At 42.6% G+C, this 13,821-nt stretch overlaps 1 protein-coding gene across 9 annotated transcripts in view; it reads right to left on the reverse strand.

The window, feature by feature from the left end:
* Positions 1–13,821, reverse strand: part of LOC141259682 (E1A-binding protein p400-like) — a 139,242-nt gene that overhangs the window by 58,555 nt on the left and 66,866 nt on the right. For all 9 annotated transcript variants that reach the window (XM_073676074.1, XM_073676073.1, XM_073676070.1 and 6 more), the window contains 3 exons: positions 11,740–11,926; positions 9,558–9,724; positions 8,424–8,584 (listed from right to left, as the gene is read on the reverse strand). In XM_073676074.1, the coding sequence (XP_073532175.1) occupies positions 8,424–8,584; positions 9,558–9,724; positions 11,740–11,926 (515 nt within the window). The remainder of the gene's footprint in view (positions 1–8,423; positions 8,585–9,557; positions 9,725–11,739; positions 11,927–13,821) is intronic.

A 13,821-nucleotide genomic window follows, 5' to 3' on the forward strand; every position in this document is an offset into this window, starting at 1 on the left:
CTAATGGCAGTCAGGCTACCTCTGGCGAGCATATGGAGGGCTGTGCGGCCCTCCAAAGAAATGCCACCCCACACCATTACTGACCCACTGCCAAACCGGTCATGCTGAAGGATGTTGCAGGCAGCAGATCGCTCTCCACGGCGTCTCCAGACTCTGTCACGTCTGTCACATGTGTTCAGTGTGAACCTGCTTTCATCTGTGAAGAGCACAGGGCGCCAGTGGCGACTTTGCCAATCCTGGTGTTCTGTGGCAAATGCCAAGCGTCCTGCACGGTGTTGGGCTGTGAGCACAACCCCTATCTGTGGACATCGGGCCCTCATACCACCCTCATGGAGTCGGTTTCTAACCATTTGTGCAGACACATGCACATTTGTAGCCTGCTGGAGGTCATTTTGCAGGACTCTGGCAGTGCTCCTCCTGTTCCTCCTTGTACAAAGGCGGAGGTTGCGGTCCTACTGCTGGGTTGTTGCCCTCCTACGGCCCCCTCCACGTCTCCTGGTGTACTGGCCTGTCTCCTGGTAGCGCCTCCAGCCTCTGGACACTACGCTGACAGACAAAGCAAACCTTTTGGCCACAGCTCGCATTGATGTGCCATCCTGGATGAGCAGCACTACCTGAGCAACTTCTGTGGGTTGTAGAGTCCGTCTCATGCTACCATGAGTGTGAAAGCACAACCAACATTTAAAAGTGACCAAAACATCAGCCAGAAAGCATTGGTACTGAGATGTGGTCTGTGGTCCCCACTCGCAGAACCACTCCTTTATTGAGTGTGTCTTGATAATCGCCAATAATTTCCATCTATTGTCTATTCCATTTGCACAACAGCATGTGAAATTGATTGTCAATCAGTGTTGCTTCCTAAGTGGACAGTTTGATTTCACAGAAGTTTGACTTACTTGGAGTTATATTCTGTTGTTTAAGTGTTCCCTTTATTTTACTGAGAAATGTATTTAAAATATTTCACCTATGCAAAGCCATGGAATGATTTCATTAGCTTTTATTAATTAACTCTTTTATAGGAGAAAAAACAAAGGAAAATATGTGAAAATTCACATAGAGCGCATATCTCACAAATGATTGAATGTTTTACAGACCGTGTCACTTTTCCACTGTTAAAGCCCTGGTGACACTAAAACTTTGACATACTAAAGGTCCATTTATATGGACCGACCGGCGGCACGATACGGCCACCAATCGGTAACTTTTTACCAATCAGCGGTCGTTTCAATGCCTTTTGTTACAGGACTGCAGCGGTGATGTCCCATCGACAACACATGCAGTTACTCACTGGGCTCAGCTGTCTACCGTGACATCACTAGTGACTGCCGCTGTCAGGTGTTTTAGACGGGACATCACCGCTGCAGCAGTGTAAGCAAGGAATGTTGGGTAGGCAGCGCTGGAACGACAGGTGATCAAAATATTATTCCACTTGTCTTCCACACTTCATCGAAACTAGACAACACATAGGGACCCGATTCATCAAGACCGGCAATGTTCACGCCAATCTTGATGAGAGGGAGTGCTGGAGTCACTCGCTCCTGATTCAAGATGAGAAGTGTGCCTCTTCATGAATCAGGAGCGCCGGACTAGTGGCATTCACCTCCATGTGCGCCTCAACACAAATCGTACTCCAGCCTCTGCTGGAGTTAGGCTGGGTGCACACGATGCGGTTTTAATGTGTTTCCGCAACATTAAAACCGCTTGGTAAAAGGTCTACCATGTATAGCAATGATAATCCGCATGTGCTGTACACATGATGCGGAAATTTCCGCACCTGATTATCATTGCGGCACAAACCGCAGCATAACCAATTCTTGTGCGATTCTGCGGCAAATTTGTGCCCATTGACTTGCATTGAATCTATACATGCGGATTTGCTGCGTTTCAATGTATATCAACAGGCGCAAAATTGCGCTGGAATCGCGCAGCGGATGGTACCCAGGTCGGGAGAGGAGACTGCTACTCCTCTCATCCGACCGCTGCTCTGGCTGATAACAGTGAGAGCAGCGTGGATGGGAGAAGCAGCAGCCTGCTCCTCCCAGCCAGCGTGCCCATGGCAGTAAAAAAAAAAGATTAAAAAAGTAAAAATAAAAGAAAAAACCTTCATACTCACCTGTCCGGCGGCCCCTGGTGGTGATGTTCTCCTCCCGGAGGCGATGTCTCTCCGGCGTCCAGCGGTACAGTGCAGGGCGAGGGCTCGCACCCCGCAGTGTACTGGCAGGACCTGCGGTGACGTCACTGATCACCTGATGGTCACACGACCATCAGCTGATCGATGACGTCAGCGATCACCTGATGGTCGCGTGACCATCAGATGATCAGTGCCGGCAGCAATCAGCTGATGGTCACGTGATTATCAACTGATTGGAGACGTCGGTAATCAGCTGATCGGTCTCACAAGAATGTTTCCACAGTCTCTAACTCACCGAGGCTGATCAGCTGATCTTCAGCTGATGAACCCCAGTGACCTCCTGCAGCATGTATACTGACAGAGGTGATTTTACACCCCTGTCAGTATACAGTTCTATATTCTACAGCTGTGACATCAATGATTTCTAATGTCACAGCTGTAGAAGTGACATAGATCGTCGTAGGACCATGGTGGTATGTGGACTACGTTGTTGACGGCGGACAGGTGAGGAATATTGTTGTTTGTTTTTTAAGTTTTTTTTCAGGAGACCGAGGGCTTCGCGGAGGCGTGTAATAAAAAAATTGTAGAACAGTGTGTGTTTTATTTCATTAAAATACTTTATTCAGGCCATGTCTTTTATTGAAAAAGCGGCGACCATTTTACCACGCGGTTAGTAATGGGGGCCTCTTATAGACGCCCTCCATTACTAACCTGGGCTTCACGTCAGCCGCCAATACAAGGCTGACGTGAACCCCAACCCCATTACTCCCTGCCAGCGCTACAGGGCAGTGGGGAAGAGCGAGGCTAAGCGCCAGATTTGGCACATCTCTGAAATCCCAGAAATGCGCCATTTCTGGGATTGCTGATAGGTGATAGTAATAAGTCACGGAGGGTGCTAGTATCCATGGCCCCTTCCATGGCTATTACTATCAGCCCGCAGCAGTCTAGTTTAGCCTTTGCTGGTTAGATTTTATAGGGGGACCCCAGGTCAATTGTTTTCTGGGGTCCCCCTGTAATCTAGCCAGTAAAGGCTAAACAAACAGCTGTGGGCTGATATTAATAGCCATGGAACATTGTTGGTTAATGGCCCCTTCCACGGCTACTAATATCAGCCCCCAGCGGTCGGCTTTCCCTCTGCTGGTTATAAAAATGACGAGGGAGCCCACGCCGTTTTTTTTTTTTTTTTTTTTTTTTTTATACTTTTAGGCTCTGTGCCCAAAAATCAGACATAGCACCGCTTTGGACGCAAATTTTTGCTGCGTTTAAAACGTTACATTCTATTGAATGCAGGTAAATCCACATGTGTTAACTGAACCATGTGTATTTACTGCATTCAATAGTTTCTAGTGGTCAAATTTCTGTTGCAGACACTAGCAACTCCGCAAGAGAAATTGACATGCTGCGGTCCTGAAAGACACGCCGCATGTCAGTGTCCACGGGTGATCTGCAGCCTCAGATGCACACATAGCGGACATGGGATTTCTAGAGATCCCATCCACTATGCTGTAACATCTGGACGCTGCAGGTTTTACGCTGTATATACACGAAGCGTCAAACCTGCAGCGGCTCCTGATCGTGGCCACGTACCCAGAATCACCCGCAGCATGTCAATTTCTGTAGCGTACACGCTAGTCTCCACTGCAGATTTTGACCGACTGAAGTGTCATTATATGCGGTGGATTCACATTTACCAACAACAAAAGTGCGGCATTAGAACACCGTGTTTTGGATGCAACATAAATACGTTGTGTTCAAATCGCTACCGAGTGCTAATCAGGGGGACATAGCGGCTAACAAACCAGCTGTGAGATGTTAATTATGGCCAGGGAAATGTTTGCCTATTGGCACCTTCCCAGACCAAGAAAAACAGCTCACAGCAGTCGCATAAATTACATGAATAGAAATGCTAATGAAGATTGGGTGAATGGGACTAGCTGACACACACCTCTTTTGTTTGGTGATGTCAAGGTGTCAATCAGACCTTTTCATGACCAAACAAAGTAAAAAAACACACAGACGCAGTGTAAACACTTTATTTGAAATACAACAGACATCATTTAAATGAACCAATATACTCACCCCAGTTTTATGGTAATCCAAGGGTTTAAGCAATGTCCTACCAAATAACTTTATTTAGCTCCAAAAATCATTCATTGATGCTCAAACCGCTTCAAAAAACGCATGTAAAAACGCGTCAAAAACGCATGTAAATCCACATGCGTTTTTTTCTGCCAGGGAGAGGCAAAAACGCTCAGGAAATTTCTGCTTCAAATCCGCATCGTGTGCACATACCATAAGATTTGTGACACAGTGAATGCGTCCGCTCATCATGAATTTGATGAGTGGTAGTTGCTACGCCCCCATTTGGCCCCAGCTCCATCCATTTCGGCAGAGATGGGAGAAACTGGCGTAAAGACGCCATAAGTTGGAAAAGTGATGTGCCTAAATTTTGCGACTCTTCAAAGTTTTTACTCCGGAAGTCTGAAGTGAAAGCTTTGATGCATCGGGCCTATAATCCTTTAAGGACCCAGCCAATTCTCATTTTTGTGTTTTCATTTTTTCGTCCTCTGCTTCCAAGAGACATAACCTTTTTGACTTTTCTGTCTTATGAGGGATTGTGTTTTACAGAACAACTTATAGTTTTGAGTGACTAGTAGTGTTGAGCATTCCGATACTGAAATATCGGGTATCGACCGATATTCGCGGTATCAGAGTTCCGATACTTTTAGAATATCGGAATCGGAAGTTCCCATAATGCCTGCGCTCTGCAGTGTCTCTGAAGGATGACAAGCTGGATGCTTACTGTACTTGTCATTTAGTGTTAAAAGATTTATTAAAAAAAATAATAGTGTTTTCATGCACAGTCTCTTTAAAAAAGCCGGCGGGCAATCCAGCAGCGGCATACACCGGTACCCGACAATTTACAACAGAAAGAACAGAGCATCACACATAGATTAGATAGATAGAAACATGTCAGTCACATATGAACTCATGTCATGTCCAATGAACTCAGCTCACCTCATGCACGTCACTGACAGCGTGGGAGAATTCTCCTGCGCTCAGCGCTTGAGAAGGAGAATTCTCCCACGCTGGGATGGCATTGAGATGACAGGCTGGATCCAGCTGACAGCTGCTGACAGCTGCCATCCAGCTTGTCATCCTTCAGAGACACTGCAGAGCGCAAGCATGCCTGCGCTCTACAGTGTCTATGAAGGATGGCATGCTGGATGGCAGCGCTCAGCTACCATCCAGCCTGTCATCTCAATGCCATCCCAGCGTGGGAGAATTCTCCTGCTGAAGCGCTGAGCGCAGGAGAATTCTCCCACGCTGTCAGTGACGTGCATGAGGTGAGCCGAGTTCATTGGACATGACCTCGGCTCATCTTTATGCCGTCACAGCCAGACACTGAGGAGCGCAAGCATGCCTGCGCTTCTCAGTGTCTGTGGCGTGGCAAGCTGGATGGTAGCTTTCGGCTGCGATCCAGCCTGTCATGTCAATGTAGCAGAGCTGAAGCTGTCGTGGGAACCATGGAAAGGTAAGGATGAGGTTGCTTTATTATTTTACTTTTATTGCAGGAGATCGTTGGCTTCAGCTGGAATGGGCTTGATGGTAAGTATGGTTTAATTTAGAACATTAAAAAATTGTGTGTTTATTTCAATTAAAGGACTTTATTCTGGGTGTTGTGTTTATCTAAATACTTTACTAGAAATTCATGGCGGTCATGTCTAATATTGGCGTGACCCCATGAATTTCGGGCTTAGGGCCAGCTGAAGCTGGCCCTAACCCCTTTATTACCCAGTTTATTACCCAGTGAGCCACCGCACCAGAACAATAAAGAATTGTGTGTTTATTTCAATTAAAGGACTTTATTCTGGGTGTTTGTGTTTTTTTTTTTAACTTTGACTATGGGGTTAGTAATGGGGGTGTCTTATAGAAGCCTCTCCATTACTAACCTGGGCTTGATGTCAGCTGGCATTATAAGCTGACATCAACCCCAGCCCTATTACCCCACTGCCACCGCTACAGGGCAGTGGGAAGAGCGAGGCTAAGTGCCAGAATTGGCGCATCCTATGGATGCGCCATTTCTGGGGCGGCTGACGGCTGGTGTTTCTAGCCTTGGAGGGGGCCAATATTCATGGCACCCTTCCTGGGCTATTAATATCAGCCCCCAGCTGTCTGCCTAGCCTTTGCTAGCTATTAAAATAGGGGGGACCCCACATCATTTTTTTGGGGGTTCCCCATTTTAATAGCTAGTAAAGGCTAGGTATTCAGCTGGGGGCTGATATTAGTAGCCTGGGAAGCTCCGTGGGCATTACCCCCTTCCCAGGCTTCAAACATCTGCCCCAGCCGTCTGCTTAACCTCCGCTAGAGACTAAAATTACGGGGAACCCCACGCCAATTTTTTTTTTAATAAATCCTTTATTTTAACACTAAATGACAAGTACAGTAATCAACACTGTCACTGTACTTCATATATATGTGACTGACATGTTTCTATCTATCTAATCTATGTGTGATGCTCTATTCCTTCTATTCTAAATTGTCGGGTACCGCTGCTGAATTGCCGGCCGGCTTTTTTAAAGAGACGGTGCATGAAAACACTATTATTTTTTTTAATAAATCCTTTAACACTAAATGACAAGTACAGTAAGCAACACTGTCACTGTACTTCTAATATAAGTGACTGACATGTTTCTATCTATCTAATCTATGTGTGATGCTTTATTCTTTCTGTTCTAAATTGTCGGGTGCCAGTGTAAGCCGCTGCTGAATTGCCGGCTTTTCGCGTAATACATTCTACATTATTGTTAGTTGTTTTCCTTCATGTAGAATTAACCTACAAGGAAAGAAAGGGTTAATTTTCATTCCGATATTTGTGTCCCATTGACTTGCATTGGCTTCCGGTATCGGAATCGGCGATATCCGATATTTTTTGGGTATCGTTCCGATCCAATCCGATCCGATATTTCCCGATATCAGAAGGTATCGCTCAACACCAGTGACTAGACAATATAATTCTACAGTTCAGTATGATTACAAAAAAAAATCTGTGTTTGTGGCACCATTTTCCAAGGCCCATATCTTTTTTTTATTTTTCCACCGACGGACCTGTGGGGGGCCTTGTGTTTTGTCTTGCATAATGAGCTGTAGTTTTCATTGGTACTATGTTGGTGTACATTTAATATTATGATAGCTTTGTATTGTATTTTTGGGGGGTGGGGGTTCGTGAACTGAAAAATTTCAATTCTGTCCTTTTTTTTATCTTTATTGTGTTCACCTAATGGGTTAAATAATCTTATATTTAGATAGCTTGGACGTTTACAGATTAAGCAATACTGAATATATTTTTTATTTAATTTTTTCAATTTCTTTATTTTTTGGATGCGGAAATGGGGTGATTTGAATATTTATAGTCTTAATTTTTAATATATTCAAAAACTTTTTTTTTTTACTTTTTTTTTTGTCCCCATCGAGGACTTAAATCTTCCAGAATTTGATAGCTTATCCTATATACTGCAATGCTTGAGTATTGATGTTGTGGTAGATCGCTCACTTAGCTGCACACGGAGGTAGACGCAGGAATTCTGTTCCTTTAAATTTCTGAGTGGTTTATTAAAAACATTGCAAAAACAACTATCAAGTACATCAAAACAAACAGGCCGTTCTTGGCATAACGGGTAAACAGAAGAAAATAAGGTAGTACAGTCCATAGGCATGCGGGGGTCCACCCGCACAGGGTTAGCACAGCAGACACGGTTCAGGAAAAACAAACACAAGCTTCTCTCTGGAGCTAGCTTCTCCAGACACTGAACACCCAATGCCTCTACAGGCTGAGCATTTAAACCCCAGATCATACCCTGGGGTGGAGATATGGTAAATGGCCTCCCACAAAAAACCAAGCCCTTTTTAAATATGGGTGATTAACCCTCTCAGCACATATCATGCAGGAGAATACTTCCAGGTTTCACATCACTGAAGCTAATAGCCTCAGTGAAACATATCTCCAGCTCCATGACGTAATAGTATATCAAGGAGCGAGAAGTACTAGAGGAAGAGCAGAATGCAAATGCAAGAAGAACAAAGAAAGAGCAAATTTAAGGTCACTTTTATCCATCACTATATTGCAGCAGTTTTGATCAGTATTTGTAAGTCAGAACCAGGAATAGAACTTACAGAGAAGAAAGTATAAAGTGATAATTTGGGCATTTTTTGGATCCACTCCTCGTTTTGGTTTACAAATACTGATGTAAAATAATGATGAAAACCTCAAAATACACATGACTTTTCATACCTTGATTAGTGGAGGCGGTTGTGATTGGGGATCGTCCTCGCGCCTGGCCCTGCTGGGTAACTGTGGCAGTAGTAGTGGTAACTAGACGAGAAGCTGGTGTATTGGAGAAAGCCACAGTTCTCCCTTCTGGCTTCTGACCATAGAGAACTGGTTGAAACAACCTGTCAGGTGCGATATTAAAATGATACGAATGTCACAAAATAAAATAGCTCATTTTCCCATTCAGCGTTGCTTAGCTAAGCCAAGTGCACAATACTAAGTATCTCGCACCATTTTTACCTTTCTTAGAACATTATCAGCTTTATTTTATACAATGTAATTTTACTTTCTTTTTAATGCAGTGTTTTCCATCAAAAAATTACTAGCAAAAATCTAAATGATCATGCTTCAACTTGAGTATTGTAAAGATCCGAGGTTGTGGGTTGTAAGTAATCACCTAGGCAGATTAACGATGCAACAATATTTTATTGATCACAGCCATGGTAATAAGCAATTCCAGGTAAATGGCCAAAAACAGTTCTCTCAGTCCTCAAATTCCCAATCTGGGTTCAGTAGATCCACTGGCTTTGTATAAGGCCATACTCACTGTCTCCCAACTTTTGGTTGGCCCACAGATTTCGTATCTCCAGCCAGTATAGTCTGTAGCCACAGTCCATGATCCTCTTCCTTCAATCCTTCCACCCGACTCTCCTAAAACATGCCTGTCCTTTCTCCCACTGGGCTCAGTCCCCTCCCAGGTCAGAAGTGATCACACCCTCCTCCTTAAACATTCACTGTTCGCTAAACAATGAAGAATATTCTAGAAACCTTCATCTGAGACTGCATGTCAGACCCCCTGTGGTGACGGCTCCACTGTGTCTACAATCTACACACACATAACGAGATTATTGGCTATTGGAGCAATGGTTAGATACTCCTGAGATACAGATTAGTGGAATGCTGGACATTTTACAAGTGAATCTAGTGCACATACTAACAAGTTAGCAGAACTATATAAAACATAACAAGTAAATCACTAATAGAACACAATAATAATATTAACAAAAATGGTGGTCCGTTGCTGGAAAAGTATCATAGTCTTTAGAAAGTGGGTAGCTCCTCACAAGTATCAAAAACGAAGACTAAGTAATATACCTGTTAGGTTTAATTTTCACTTGGTTGGGTTGCGGTGGAGTGTCAGGAGAGGTGTAAATTTCCTCCATTAGTCTTCTAGTCACCTTTAGGACAGGCAGCATCTGGGCTTCATAATGGGTCATTTTATTTTCTAGTCCCCGAAGGTTAAACAGAGAGAGATCTGCCTGCTGTTTAATAGAGGGGGGAAACAGTCATTCCATTGTAACAGAGGAAGCTTGTACACAATGACCACAGACAGAAGTATTCTTGTAGGGACACACCATAACGAGGGGAAAATTTGGTGGACCCATAACAGAAAGTATGATAAAAAAAATTGGACTGGGTGGTGTAAAGGACACCAAAGGGAAACAAACATAAGAAGAACACAGACTATCGGGCTCTATCTCGGACCCTGGCCCTGCAGAACCTACTGTAATATGCAGAATACTCTTCCCAAAAATGCCAACTACCACCAGGTCCTATCCAACTGTTCTAACTGAACACCCTGATCACCAGTAATTGATTTATCCCTCCTTCCTAACAATACATAAAACTAAATAAAAAAGTCTTATGTTCCCTAAACACTACTATTGAAAACCTGAACTCTTCCAGCAAAAAACACAAGCCCCCATGAAGAAACTTTTATGGTAAACTAAGCAAAAAATGATATATATTTAAATATATATACACACTCCTCAACAATGAAATTGCAGCACTAATAAAGGAAAATTGAATGGAAAACACAGGATTGATATACATATTAATGAAATGCAAATTCTTACAAAAAATGGAAACATCTTGATTTACTCAGTATTGATTATGGGCGCCACATGCACTAACACCTACATTTACACGCTTTTACATGCTATCAGTGAGATTATTAATTGTTGTCTGAGGAATGTTCTACCATGCTGAAAGCACTTCGGCACGGAAATCATCAAGATCCAGTGCTGGCAGCTCCTCTTGTGAAGATGAAGATGCTGCAGGCCATGGTGGCTGGTTTCAGCCATGCAGGCTGCTCACAGTAGCACAAGCAACATGCATCCTGATGTTGTCGTTTTGAAAAACAGCTCCTGGGACACTTTGGAGAAATAACCGTACCTCCGGTTACACCACCAAATTAATGTAACGGTGAGCTAATAGTGGACCTGTAATAAAGACGAGAAGAGTCCAGCTACTGTATAGTATAGACTCAAACAGTAAAATCGTAGAAGAACTAGTGTTACATTGTCTAGTAAAGGTATCTTTGTGGCGTTGCTCACGTGCTCTCCAAACCAATTTTCAGCTATTATTGCATCTAAAACAAAAGTGGGAATCATGGTTGAAAAACATAGACCTCCATTCCAGTCTCCATTGCAGTCTTGCTCTGCACTATGATAGCCTTTGAGAATGGTGGCATGAGGTCAATGAAACATCTGAAGCTGGACATCAGACTCAGCCCAAAGTCATGCAAATGCCTTCTGCTGGTTTGTGCAGACACCATTAGGCTTGGTATGTGATGTACAATTTCACTTGTAGTACGGAATGGATCGATCGTGGAAACAGTGGTAAAGACTTATTCAAAGTGTCCAAGGAGCCGTTTCGCAACACGACAACGCCAAGTCGCATGTTAATCGTACTACTGTGAGCAGCCTGCATGGCCTAAATGTACTACTATGGCCTGCAGCGTCTCCGGACTTGTCTCCCATCAAGCACATCTGGAAAATCATTGGTCAACAATTATAAAGGGAGAACATTCCTCAGACAATAACCTCATTGACCGCATGCGAAGACGTGTAGGTGCCTGTATTTCTGCGCCTGCCACTCATACTCGATACTTAAAAAATCAAGATGTTTTGAAAATTTTGTTTCCATATTTCATCATTTGAATATCGTTAACTTTTCTATCCATTCTGTGATTTTTATAATGCTGAGGATTGTATTTTCCGGCCTAAGGTACTTATTGCACCCTCCCTTTAGTCTACCTATCTGTTGATCCAACCATTTTACGCAGTAAATACATATTTTAATTATTAATAATAACAGTTCTATTTATATTGGTCATTGTCGTACAGAACAGCACAGTTTTTCCCTCCAATCCCATGTTTTTAAGGAGCAGCAGGTTATAAAATCCAATCAGCTTTCAAAGCTCATTTTGCTGAGGGGTTTCGGAAAACTGCACTACTACATTTTATTAGCGGGTAATGGGTAAAATGGTTCTCACCTTCCAGGGATCATACTCTAATGCTTGTAATACAAGTGATGAAGTCTCATATCTTAGAGGTTCAAATGCAAAGGAGGACTGTCCAGACCGGGGATCTACCAAATCTGGATGATTACAGATCCTCTGTAACTGCATCAAGACGTGAAGAACACTGACAAAATGTCCTCCCTTCAGGGAATCCTGCGTTCTGTCCAAAAGAGAGAATTGTCAGAGGTCAGAAACTACTGTAATATGCAGATATCCTCACATTATGACACATTTTCCATTTGATAATAGAATTCTGGAAATTATCTTTATGAACATCACTGCTACAACCTGGAAGTGAAAAAAGCTCATGCAGTATGCTATGTAGCTGTCCATATTGATAAAGCATTCATCCCTACACATATCGAATAAGGGGGTTGTCTCATATATTCTTAAATGGTTAAAATCGCAAAGATGCTTGTTTTTACAAGCAATTTGCAACTTACCTCTTATTAGAAATCCTCTCAATCCTCAAGAACTTAGGTATTTAATTCTATGCTTTTAATGCTCGTTTTCCTTGGTTACCAGCCACCTCTGCAGTCTATCAGTGGTCTCCCGTCTCCAAAGTAAAAAGTATAATGCCTACAGGATCTTTATAGTAGAGCTTGTAAGCACTGCCCTGAAGCTGACTGTATCTACAGATCTGAATCTGCACTCTCCCAGTGCTGCAGTACTGGCCAGTGGCTCAATCATGCCGCTAGTCCGAACTGTCAATCATCAGTGACAGCATCGCCCCTCGGCAAGCAGGAAAGCCAGGAGGCAGGATAACGGTGCCCTCTTGAAGGGATAACATGGCAACCCCTTTAAAGCCCAGAAAAAATGTTACCTCCTTGATCCAGCATCCGTCTGGCCACTATGCAACTTTCTTTAACTGTACAGGAAAAAGCAGTAGACTGCGCTTTCCTATAACTAGGACTACTACACTGAAAGGTGCACCATGTGTCTTGTGACAGATGACTGAAATGGTAATGCACAAATACAAAGCAAGCAATATATGAACAAAGAAATCTGTATTCTGTGCCCACATCTATGTTGTATTTCAGTATTTTATGACTGGTATGTATAAAGCCTAAATGCAACACAACGTGTATAAAATTATGTCTTCATAAAATGCAAATATGAATGGAGACTTTACATGGGTAGATAAAGAAAACTTCTATAAATAAGCTGTGGTCTTAATAATAAACACATTTATCACAACATGTAAAAAAGAAAGTGGAATTAAATCTACGTGTGTTTGTTGTTTTTTGAGAAAATGTGGTAAGGTCTGCAGTGGGGTACCAATGGAGTCTGTGTTAGGCCGAATTTCTTTAATTCTCTTTATTAAAGAGGACCTTTCTTCATTATTAACAAGCTACACTGGCTATATAATGGAAAGCAGAGCAGAGTACAACGTAGTTTTTATTTTTTAATTTCTCCTCTCCATTGCAGAGATATTGGCTTGGAAAGTTTAGATTATAATTTTTTTATAGTTCAATTGGGTGATACCAGAGATTTTCCTCTGTGGATGTGTACATCTTCCCCTGTATGTCATTGACCAATCATAAGCAGGGAGGAACATAAAGGTAAAAAGGAACACCCCACACAATAGATTAGATCAGGCATCAGTGCTGGAAGATCATAATCTGTCCAGCAGCAATGTTTTATGCATGACCACTCCTGCCAAAAAGTTAAAGTAGTTACTAAGTAGAGAATAATCTATAACAGGCACTAATTTCTTAAGGTCCAAAATCAGGCTCTATTTAACCCCTTTACAACCTAAGGTGGTTTGCACGTTAATGACCAGGCCAATTTTTACAATTCTGACCACTGTCACTTTATGAGGTAATTACTCTGGAACGCTTCAACGGATCCCCCTGATTCTGAGACTGTTTTTTTGTGACATATTGTACTTCATGATAGTGGTAAAATTTCTTCGATATCACTTGCGTTTATTTGTGAAAAAAACTGAAATTTGGTGAAAATTTTGAAAACTTTGCAATTTTCATGCCCTTAAATCAGAGAGATATGTCACACAAAATAGTTAATAAATAACATTTCCCACATGTCTACTTTACA

This window comes from Phyllobates terribilis, unplaced genomic scaffold (genome assembly GCF_046119375.1).
Source record: "Phyllobates terribilis strain yellow unplaced genomic scaffold, ASM4611937v1 Scaffold_1__5_contigs__length_1240528914, whole genome shotgun sequence".
In the NCBI taxonomy this organism is placed as follows: Eukaryota; Metazoa; Chordata; class Amphibia; order Anura; family Dendrobatidae; genus Phyllobates; species Phyllobates terribilis.